Here is a 12,235-nt window from a genome sequence, read left to right as displayed (position 1 = left end):
AGGATGGATGGATGGATGGATGGATGGATGGATGGATGGATGGACAGATGAATGATAGATGAATGATAGATGAAGGAGGGAGTGAAGGAAGGATGGATGGATGGATGGATGGATGGATGGATGAATGGATGGATGCTGGATTGATGATGGGGGCAGGGAAGGAAGATAAGAAAGGATGAAAAGATGCAAGGAAGTGAAGGATGGATGGAAGGATCCATGAAAGCAAGGAAGGTTGATGGATGGATGAATGGATGCTGGATTGATGATGGAGGTGGGGAAGGAAGATAAGGTAGGATGAAAAGATGCAAGGAGGTGAAGGATGGATGGAAGGAGCCATTAAAGCAAGGAAGGTGGATGGATGGATGGATGGATGGATGGATGGATGGATGGATGGATGGATGGATGGATGGATGGATGGATGGATGGATGGATGGATGGAAGACATTCAAGATGTACATGTCAGTAGATAGATTTTGGCTAATTCACTGCCAGCCCAGTCACAATGATACTGTCAATGGAGGCCAGTAAAAATAGCTGTTTTGTTTACAGTTACTTATGCATGCTCTACTCCAAGAATAAAGTAAAATGAAACATTTGTGTTTCCACTTCCAGTCATTTCAATATGAGTGGACAGCATTATGAAAACAATGTACTTTAACTAACAGCTGTTAATTACATTTGTAAAACCCAACAAAATGAGGTCAACTCACCAACCAAAACGCACATAGAGAATTTAAAGTGACCAGAAGGTCTTTACAATTAGACGGGTGTCGGTGGTTGGACGATGGTCCACAAAGTGGGAGGAGTTGACACAGAGATGTACAGGACAGTCCTACTTACCCCCGGCACCCAACACATTTTGCTGCCGCAGCTGTTGTGGCACCCGCACACACCCACTCACATTTGCACACACTTAAGTGTGCTCCTTGTGCACTGACTCCATGTCCATTCAGGCTGCTGCTGCTGTCTGCTCGGGTTGCCACTCCAGCCTACACGCACGCACGGACACACACAACGCACACCAAGTGGAATGTTGTCGCCGTCTTGCTGGGAAAAGTGGCATTCAGCAGAAGAGTGAAGAAGACTGCGCTCATTTACCATGAGCTGTTTGGATGTTATGTACCCAGCTTATGGACATTACGCCTCATACGCAGCCAGCGCTAACGCTTTCATCAACACGCTACAGGTATGACCGATTCTCACCATGTGTTGTTATTATTACTATTATTATTATTGTTGTTGTTATCATTGTATTCGATATCTTTTATTTATCGCTATTGCATATGACCGTACCTGGTTTTCCATGTGACAAGTCTTGCTCAAAGTCTTGATACAAAAAAGATTAAAAAAAAAAAAAAGTAAATCAATAAAAACGTTTTTCATAGCCTTCTTTCATGTTTGTCGATGTAATCCAAAAATATTTCATTGTATTGATCTGTATGTACGTATGTAAACTCTACATCTACATATGACTTGCAGGCACTGAACTCATCACTTTTTTCAGCACAAATCTGCTTAGCCATTAGCCTAGCAGTGTAAAAGTTGTGTGAAACTACCTTATGGGTTTAATATTAAAGAGTCTTTTATGGAAAAAAAATATACACACACACTGTATAAATATATCTGGTGCAGTTATATTATGGGCATTTACATATACAGCGGTTCTCTTGTTTATCGCTGGGGTTACGTTCCCAAAGATAATGACAAATCAAAATCCGCAAAGTCGAGATTGAACTTCATCATTCATTGTTCCCTTTTTTTTTTGTTTCTTTTGTTCGTTGAATGAATAATAAGAAAAAAAGTGGAGTAAATCTGCGATACATATGGTCATCAATTGAAATCCATACATTTTTTTAAATAAGTAAAATTGCTCTTTTTTGACTGATCTTATTTAAAGAATTTAAATGAGCAAAAAAAAAGATACATTTCATGAAAAATAGTGAGGTGAATGTGGAACAGAAAAAATGGTAAAAATGGTAAAACCGCAACAACCGAACCAAACACAATTTAACAATACATAATGTATATTTCCATATCTGTTTTAAAAAAAAAAAATCTTCATACATGATACCGTATAACCCTCCATCTACATAAGTATGTACTGTACATACATATACTGTATACATATCCATATAGTGTATCTAGTTTGCTACCCACGTGAATATATCTCCTCCATAGTTAGCATCCATCTATCAACATTTATTTGATGGTACGCTTTCAACAATTATAGTACGTCTTCAAAAAAGCTCATTATTATTTAATTCAACAGCTGCTAAGTAGCCATTTTTGTTTTTCATTAGTCACATGATGCACCTTTAGAGTTAAAATGAACTCAGAGAAATATAAACTCATATATATATATATATATATATATATATATATATATATATATATATATATATATATATATATATATATATATATATATATATATATATATATATATATATTATATATATATATATATATATATATATATATATATATATATATATATATATATATATATATATATATATATATATATATATATATATATATATATATATATATTTACATATCTGCCTACCTCTCGACATGCAGTTGGTCAATAAATCCATCAACAAATCTATATGTATGTCACCTATGTCAACCCTCTTCCTTGTTGTCAGACTCCCACCGGTGTGAGTAGCACCTCACCTCCGTGCCGGGATTTTATGGACACTCCCAGGGGTCTTGAGGGAATGTCCGCCGTCCAGGGCACGGGCGGCGGCGCGGCCACCTCGTCTTCTTCAACCGCGTCATCTTCTTCTTCCTCCTCTTCCTCCTCATCTTCATCCTTTACGTCGGCGGCCCCGCGGCCCGACGAGGGCCCCAAGGACAAGCAGGAGGGCCCCGAGGCCGAGTACCTGAGCTCCCGCTGCGTGCTTTTCACCTACTACCAGGGGGACATCAGCACCGTGGTGGACGAGCACTTCTCCAGAGCTCTCAGCTCCTATATGGACGGGGAGGGCAAGCGGCGAGTTTCGGAGCAACAGGTTGCCGGCCCCCCAGGTATGGTATCCCTAAAAATTTGATTTATAATTGTATGAAGTCCATTCTTCCTCTTACAGCTCAATTTGTTGTATTATTGACTTGACTTGAAAACAGTTGTGTCCAAAATAACACAAATAAGGTTGGGTTACTATCAATGAAGTACCTTCTGTCTCTTAGAGTCCAATTTGGATTATTTTTCACCCAATTCCAAAACAATTGAGTCAACAATAACCCATATGAAGGTCAAAAGTTAACCAACCCAATGTTTTAAGTTATTCATTCAATCCCCATCCATTTTTAAATCAATTTTTGACCCAATTTGGGTTGTAGATGCATACAGTTCTTTCTATTGCTTACAACATAATTTGGGTGAATAGCATGTCCGCCTCACAGTTAAAGGGACAAAACCCACCTCGCGCCAGCCTTCCTGTGTGGAGTTTGCATGTTCTCCCCGAGCCTGCGTGGGTTCTCTCCGGGCACTCCGTCTTCCTCCCACACTCAAAAAACATGAATGACAGGTTAATTCGACATACTAAATTGTCCTTAGATGTGATTGGGTGTGAGGATGGTTGTTCCTCTCTGTGTGCCCTGTGATTGGCTGGCAACCAGTCCTGGGTGTCTCCCCGCTTACTGCCTGAAAACAGCTGGGATGGGCACATGCGACCCTTGTGAGGATAAGAGTCTCTAGAAAATGGAAGGATGGATATTTTGATGAATTTTGAGGTATCTTGGCAACTTCTAAATGTTTTAAGCGAATTTTGCTGACACAACGATGCAAAGTTGGTCAGTCATCATTTGGTCTTTCTGACCTCGCTACGGAACGCGTAAGGTCAATATGACACGGCGAGTTCAGCCTTACTAGAGATGCCACATTTGGAAGGCGGCAGATTCGTCTATGCGGCATCTTTTGGGCCACACAGGATGAAAATGAAACAGGTGACTCCTTTAGGGGTGGGGGTGGATCATGAGATCGGGGCGTAAAGGGTCAAAGGTAATGAGGTTCACAGGATCTGTAAAATCCAGGAGTGACATTAATGAGTCAAGGTTATAGAAAGTCAAGACAGATTTCAGCTGGCAAACTATTTTTTTTCAATAAGAAGTTTCATCATCAAATCATTCCTGTTATTGACCCTACACATGAAATTTCTCATATCATATAAAAACAAAATGAAACAAAACTACACACATTCTATTAGCCGACTTTTCGGATTTATTCGTTGCATTTGTAACGTTCTTAAGTGTCATTCGAGTAGAGTTGTAATACAGCTACGTTTAGCTAAAGCATGTTGGAGTTACATATTAATTTATATTTCGAAAATGGCGCTGACTGGCCGTAGCTACATGACAGCGGCCATCTTACATCTTACATTCACCTTGCTAAATCGACGCAAACAGTGAAAAATGAAGTAAGATATTGTTTTGTGACAAAACACATGTGTTCGAGTCAATACGAGGGGACCGCTGGGTAAACACAAATTTTACAGGATTTTTACATGTTTTTCTCCAAATGTATTTTCCCAGAAATGTGGAGTTAAAAAATATAAAACAGAAAACAAGATTTCAACCTTGGCAATTTGTTGACCTATGTACAACGAACAACAAAAGCACAAAAAACAGAAATCGAAAATGTCAGCCTATACCCATATTTTCTTGATTTGTGTCCATTATGTCCCAGCAAGATAGCGACGTTAATGGCATCCCACACAAACACATGAGACATCATTAAAAATGCTAGCATGTCCTCTACTGAGCACACTAGGACTTAATATGGTAGCTCCACTGATAGATCGAAAGATATAGGTCAATACCAAATATTCAACTACGCAGTTGTTATGTTTTTGTTTTAGTTTTCAGTGTTTTGGTATTTAACACTCGTGCAGACCATTTTTGATAATTTTCTTCCACATCATTCTTGCATTTCAGACAAGTGATGGCACATTCCTTGTAGGGTGATAACTAAGTGGTCCTGTCATGTTGAACTTGGACATGTTGCACCATCTGGGTGAAATTTCAGCTCCCTACCGTCTTCTTTGCCTTCGATGTGAAATACATATGATGTGAAGATCAAAGAATAGGACAAAATAGCACACAATTGTTAAGCTCTTGTCAGATTTTGGAACGTCTCAAGCTGTCATGTGAAACAGCCTTCCTAGTTTCTTTACGAGTCTAGTTTCTGAGTCTAGTTTTTCAAGCCTACCGTGTCTAGTTTCCAAGTCTAATCTAGTGCCAGGAGAATAGTGCAAGTCGCTCAGTATGAGTTGCCAGACCGGGCAAACTATGAAAAATCTGCGACCTCTCCATATGCATGTCAAATTTTTGTTTACAAGTTAACGTCATAGCTTGAAAATCACTGCAGCTTGAAAATAATCCAAATAATGTTGGATATGCTTACTGTTACATCATCGTTTCAATAGCAAAAAGCCAGCCGTTCCACCTGTACGCCATCTTATTGAACACGCTTTTGCAACGCGTCATGTCAGCACGACACGCGTCCTGCCTCCCAACAGAAGCTATGTTTGTACACCGCGCTCAGCACACAGCCTCGTGACGGGCGTATCCCCCTTCAAAGACCCCCCCACAATGGCCACTGTCAGATTTATACGCCGTGTGATCGGACACCGCCCCTCGCCGCGCCACGCGGTGTCTCTTTTCCAGAGGAATATCTAAATATAAAAGTCTACTCCTGAAAACGTATAATGTCGCGTTGACATTCTGTCAAGGGCGAGGAGGAGTCGGAGGAGGACGGGGGGGGGGGGGGGGGGGGGGGGTGCAAAAAAAAACAACAGGTGGGGGTGCAGGACACTGAGGAGTGGGGCAGCCAGCATTCGCACAGGGTCACTGTTGTGTGAGTGTGTTTTAAGACTTTCATGAGGGCCGAGTTGACATGATAGTGAGAGATGTCACCGCGGACAGTGATTTAAGACTCTTTGGGCTGTCTCTAGGTCACAGCGTCTACCTTATATAGATGGCATCCTGAGATATAGGCTCACTCGCTTTTTTCTCTCCGCTCTACATGTGGTCGTGTTTATTTCTGTGTCTTGTTGGAGCTAGCGCAGCTTGACAGTATGATCCAATGGGGAAGATATCTGGGCGAGAGGGCTAAGCCGTCATGTGACTGCCATCTACAATTCGCCACGCATTCGCTCCTCTTTTTAAGCCCCGTTTCCACCAGGCGGTACAGTCCAGTTTGGTACACGGCTATTTTTTCGCGTTTCCGCTCTTAGTGAATGGACTTGGATCAAAAGTCAGCTCGGAGTATTTGTTGAAGAGATTTGCCCTTGAGCAAGGCATTAAAGCCTTATATCAGTACCCTAAAGGATTGTTTGGATTAAAAAAAAGGAAGGTTTTATGTTGGATCTGGAGCGCGAACCGCAAAAAGAAAAATAACCGAGCAAAGGAAATTAGTAACTGCAGACAAAGAAACGACACGTTACAAAAGATGAAATATAAGCACATCAGGAATCACAAACAAATGAAGCAAACAAACTAATTGCGAACTAATAAAGAAACAAAAACACATTACTTAAGAGGAAATGCGCACAAAAAAATAGTAACAATTTCAGCAAAGAAAAAAAAAACATTACAAAAGGCAAAACACAACTGTGAACCAGGAATTGCAAACAACAAGCAAACCAAAAAATAGTTGCAAAATAAAAACAAAAACAAGAGACAACTGCAAACCAAAGGAAAAAAAAAACACACACACAAAAGAGCGATCTTTTTGTTGTTTGCAGATAATTTTTTGTGTTTTTTTTTGTTTGTGTTTTTTGTTTTGATGTTGCATTTGTCTTTTGTAATATGTTTTTGTTTATTTTTGGGGTTAATATTGTTAAGTCTGGGCATTGTGGGCTAGGTGGTGGAATGTTCTTGACCCAAATGCAGGGAGAGCGCAGTCAATGTGCGCTCAAAAAATCATTTAATAGGAAGAAAACAAAAAAAAAATAGTTTAAAGACTGTTTATAACAAAACAAACAAAAATTCAGAAATATAACAAGACTGAACGGAAACGGGAAACTAAATACGCTCATAACTGATAGAACAACAAGGAGCACCTGGACAAGGAACAATTGTAACAGGGAGCTGATTGGCTAACACATGAGAAGAGGGTGAACTTCAACCGTTGGATGCAATCACACTAACAAGGGAAACAGAAAAATGCAGACACCAACCAAAACACACCAACCAGAACAGAACTAAGCTAATAAGCGTTATATTGCTTATAAACCTGCTAAAACAAAACAAACTCTTCCTACCTGACTAATGGGAAAAATCTGAGTCCATGTTTATATGCCACACCCCATTTGTGACTCAATAACAAAAGTCTTTTTGTTCCCTGATGTATTATATGGCATGATGATTCATACACTTGATGTTTTAGCTTCGACGTGACCATTACACCACCTGAGCCGCGTGGCCATTTTGTAAAGCTATAAAAACCCCACGAGCTAAGTAAGTCATTCGACTGTCATTCACTCGTATTCCACGACGTTCTCTTCATCAGACACGCCCTCGCCGAGCAGCCGACGAAGCTTCCCTCCATCCTTCTGGGACAGTAACTACTCGTCGCCACAAAGCCGCGCGCACTGCGAGACGGCCGCTCCTTCCTATTCCATGGACCCCTACGCGTCGGGGCTGCACCCGGGTCTGCCGCACCCGCATCCTCACCCGCACGCTCACCCTCACTCCCACCCTCACCCTCACCCGGCAGAGAGCTGGGGCTACACCCAGGCTCAGGCCTACGGGCCTCCCAGGCCTCTCCATGAACTGTACTCGCCGTCCACTTTGGAGCCCCACTACGGGCCCCTGCTCATGCCCGCCGTTCGGCCGGCCCATTTACCCGCCTTGCCCAGCCACTACGAAGTCAGCAAACTGGAGCCCGCGGCATCCTGGCCTGGCCTGCTACCTCCTGGGGACGTCGGCCAGACGCTGGCCCTCAACATGGACGCAGGTAAATCAAATGCATCGTCTTTTTTTCTGTTAGCATGAAGCCCTTTCCCAATTTTTTTTAATAGTTAAAATCGAAAAGATTGAGATAAAAGGTTTTGCGCATCTTTCATTTCATCAAGGATGAACTCTTTCAGTGCCATGGATGATATATATATATATATATATATATATATATATATATATATATATATATATATATATATATATATATATATATATATATATATATATACATATACTGTATTTTTTTTTTTAAATAAACAAGACAGATGACACTCTTAATATTCTGCCAGTTGAACACTGTTGTATTGTAGTTATATTCATACGCAAACTGTTTTTTTGCCATCAGCTGCCAAACTGTTTTTATTCTTCTAATTTGTCATTTCTTTTTCACACTCGTAAAACAGCCGATTACGTAAATTGATACCTTGAAATAAGGTCATGTCTCAGCTCATTATCGGCAACATTTAATACTTCAGTGTTTTTTGTTTGTTTAAAACATTCCTGAAATGTAGATGAATACTAAAATCATTGTGAAAAATATCGATGGGATTACTTCAGAAACAAAAACTGCTCTTCAACATAGAATGTTTGATCATAAATGCTTTATGACCTGGAATGACTTTCATTCACAGTTGTGCATCAGTTCGTTATGGTTTCTGTCAGAGGGCCAGTATGACTGTGGAGTCAAATAAAATTTAATTGTGTTCAGCACACATTTACCTACTTTTGAAATCAGGGTCCTTTAATATCTGTTCATAAGTGATTTGGAACAATAAAATGAGTTTTTTTTCCCCCTGAAATTTATAAAAGTGGAAAATAACATGCAAATTTTGTATTTTAGCCTCAAACTTGAGTCAAATCAGCATTTCATGGGCCACATAAAATGATGTGGTGGGCCAGATCTGGCCCCCGGACCTTGAGTTTGACACCTGTGTGTTTGTCACAAATTTACCTAGTTTTGAAATCAGAGTCTGGTAGAATCTGTTCAAAAGCGATTGGGAACAAAAAAAATGCTTCCTTTTTTGCCCGAAAATTTTATAAGTTGCAGAAAGGTGCAACTTTGGTATTTTCACCCGAAACTTGAAGTCAAATCAGCATTTCCTGGGCCACATAAAATGATGTGGTGGGCCAGATCTGGCCCCCGGACTTTGAGTTTGACACCAGTTCCTCAATGTGTTTGAGAGAGTCTTTTTTAAGGGACAATGTGTAAGATTTAGACTGTTTTTCATTACGGACAGCAGGAGGTGCTGCATTTACCATTGTCCGTAGCTATAACAGACATGGCAGCCTCCGGAGGGGTGCCACCCCCCCATGCAATATAATTGAATGATAACTAGACCTACGATTATATTTAAAACATACTGTTGGACGTTAAGGACACATTATCTGCAAGTTTCTGAATCATTTAATTGATTCATTTTCAATGAGAAACGGTCTAAATCTTACACACTGTCCCTTTAAAGATGTTTACCGGAATACTCCTATTTTTCTGACCCGTAGTACACCGTCTCGCATTTACCATCCACCCTTGTCATCTGACACATTGTCACACGCACTTCTGATGGTGAACACCCAGCCCCCGCACAATTGGGGACCCCCCCCCCAACTAACACATCCACCTTCAATGCAGCACTTCTTAGGAGAACGTTTTGCTCAAACAGGTTCCATGACAACGTGCGCTTCGCTGTTTGCCGACATGCTCCTAATCATTGTTTCGCTATCATTCTTTCTCAGGCCTGCAGCAGCATAAGAAAGGCAAGGAGCTCTACTGGTTCTAACGAGGCCCGCAGTCACATTGACTACAGCCAATTAGGCCCTGGACCTTCTCCGCTATTCAACGAGCGTGTCTCCTTTATCCCATGCATACACACACACACACACACACACACACACGCGCGCACACACATACGCTCCTGGCCTCCCCTGACAGACAGTAGCCTGGCTCCAGGTGGATGCGAGTGCACCATGGAGATAACACATAATCTGGACCGCCTTCGCCATGTTACTCTCCGGGGGCACACCCCGGCGCCATGTTGGATCCAGGAAAACAGACTGGAGCTGATGGAGGGATGGAAGGGGGGGGGGGGGGGGGGGGGGGGGGGGGGGGGGGGGGGGGGCTCCAATGTGCCTGGTTATCTCCATTTCAAGCATTCTGTTTTGTCCATCAAAAAGTCATAGGAGAAGATGGAGATTTCTACTTTGTTACTGACAAGATGGTGTTTCTATTTATTGGTGTTTATTCTACTGGAATTGTTTGCTAAGTAGGCCAGTGCTTTTGAAATGATTGTGATTGGGTTTCTTGTGTTTTTCCAAAGAAATTTGACCAGAAAGATTTTTTTTTTTTTTGGCCTTTGTGATCCACTTATAGGTGAAATCCTGACAAGAGTTTTTTTGGGGGGAGAAATCGTGTTCTTTGGATTTGTTGCTTTGAATTCCCCTTTGTTTCAATTCCTTCTCCTTTGTGTGTGTTTTTTCTTTCTCTGTTTATTTTGCGTTCAAACAGATTGTGATGTCAATAAATCTTTTTATGGTAAAGCAGCACGTTTCTCAAGAGTGTTGACTAAAGGAGGGTGTAGCCTGAAAACAGGTAATGGCAAAAAAAACAAAACAAAAAAACACACACACGCAAATTACAAACGATAAAACACAATAGCAAATCAAAAATCAGGAAAATAGAAAAAACAAAACAAAAGAAAATGAATCCCAAAAATGAAAACAAGACCCTATAAAAAAGTACAAAATACAAAACGATAAGACATTATAAAAGACAAAACACAACAGCGAATAAAAATGACCCCAAAAAAAACAATTACAAATACAATTGTAAACAAAAACACATTTAAAAAGTCAGACCACAACAACACATGCAAAAACATCAGCAAAAAAATAAAAATTGAAAATAAACTGCAAACAAAAACAAAAACATATTACAAAATACAGACCCACTGCAAATGTATTTTGCAAGTTTTGATTTGCTGTTGTATTTGTGATTTTTAATTCTGCTGTTTTTAATGTTTCTTTTTAACATTTTTCTTTTTTTTGTTGGTGAATTTTGAGCATCTGGTTTATTTCATCTTTTGTAATCTATGTTTGTGTGCAACAAATAATAATTTGTTTCGTTTTTGTCGTTTTCTCTCATTTTTCTAAATGCGTTTTTTCTTTCTTTTTTTTCTGCCGCTACTATTTGAGTCTGTTTTGATTATTTGTTTTTGTGATTTGCACTTAAAGGCCACTGTAGGAGGGGCACGATAAACGATTCCTTGATAAATATGAATTATGTAGGGTTGATCACTGATCAATTCCAAAACAATAAGGATTCCAAACTAGGGGAATGTGTAGTCTTAATTAGAATAAATATTAAAAACACTTATTGGATTAATCATACACAATATACAAAAAATGGAACCTACTACAAACAAACAAAACAAACAATTCCTTACTGTTACCCCTTTAGTTGGATGCCAGTCTGAATGGGGGCCAGACGAGTTAAAAATATCCCCCTGAGACCCAACCTATTCATATGTGTCCACTATTGTGGACACCAGTTTCTTTCTTTATTTATTTGAATCAATAAAGCTACCCTAGTTCTAGAGTACTCATTAGAGGACATCCGTTCTTTTCAATGACGTCTTGTATGTTTGGGTGGGATCTCATTCACTTTGCTGTCTTGCTGAGACAAAATGGACACAACAGCGGACACAAATGAATAGGCTGGCTCTCGGGATGATATTTTTTTTTTCAGGTACTTGAGTATCCGTAACAAGGTTATGCCAACATAGTTGAATACTAGTAATCAAATTACATTATATGATGATTACTGCCTGTTTTCTTGAACTAGAAACTATTTTTTTTTTCAGTGTCAGTGTTGTTGCAGGATTTATGGAATTCTACATGAAGAGCGTCACCAGCTCTCAAGGCATAAGTAGCGCGAGGCGCATCTGATGAATGCCGCCACGTTACTGGTCTGCTTTAAAAAGGCCCTCCATGTTGAATTCCTGCTCGCATTCACACTTTGTCACCTATAAAGTGGCAACGAGCACCGAATGCCAGCTATGCGCAACCGGAGAAGACGGCGGGCATGCCGGCAATGCGCCCAATGTTGTTGTGTTATTGATCCGATAATCAGATTATGCACCGAGGTATGCCCGCCTTGGCCACTGTCACAATTTAGCGGCTGCTATGTGTGAATCCTAACCCCCTCGCTAGCATGCATTTAGACGCGGCCAACTATGCGATTGGCTCTAAGCTGGGAAATACGTCCAGTAATGAA

The 12,235-nt window shown here is 40.4% G+C and overlaps 1 protein-coding gene across 1 annotated transcript; it reads left to right on the top strand.

Annotated features, from left to right (window-relative positions):
* The first annotated feature begins 979 nt into the window (after positions 1–979).
* On the top strand, positions 980–10,002 carry vgll2b (vestigial-like family member 2b). The gene is made up of 4 exons (XM_088433655.1): positions 980–1,186; positions 2,652–3,033; positions 7,517–7,963; positions 9,700–10,002. Exons 1-4 carry the CDS (start codon positions 1,100–1,102, stop codon positions 9,741–9,743), a joined length of 960 nt encoding a protein of 319 aa, XP_088289781.1. The 5' UTR covers positions 980–1,099; the 3' UTR covers positions 9,744–10,002.
* The last annotated feature ends 2,233 nt before the right edge of the window (positions 10,003–12,235 follow it).

Source organism: Hippichthys cyanospilos, chromosome 14 (assembly GCF_059441005.1).
Source record: "Hippichthys cyanospilos isolate Australia breed blue-spotted pipefish chromosome 14, RoL_Hcya_1.0, whole genome shotgun sequence".
Classification (NCBI taxonomy): domain Eukaryota; kingdom Metazoa; phylum Chordata; class Actinopteri; order Syngnathiformes; family Syngnathidae; genus Hippichthys; species Hippichthys cyanospilos.
This window is presented reverse-complemented; position numbering and strand designations above follow the sequence as displayed.

Excerpts from the sequence above, each read along its gene's own strand:
- vgll2b (XM_088433655.1), top strand. The coding sequence starts at position 1,100 with ATGAGCTGTTTGGATGTTATGTACCCAGCTTATGGACATTACGCCTCA. Across the intron at positions 1,187-2,651 it reads CTTTCATCAACACGCTACAG|ACTCCCACCGGTGTGAGTAG; the intron begins GTATGACCGATT and ends CCTTGTTGTCAG. Across the intron at positions 3,034-7,516 it reads ACAGGTTGCCGGCCCCCCAG|ACACGCCCTCGCCGAGCAGC; the intron begins GTATGGTATCCC and ends TCTCTTCATCAG.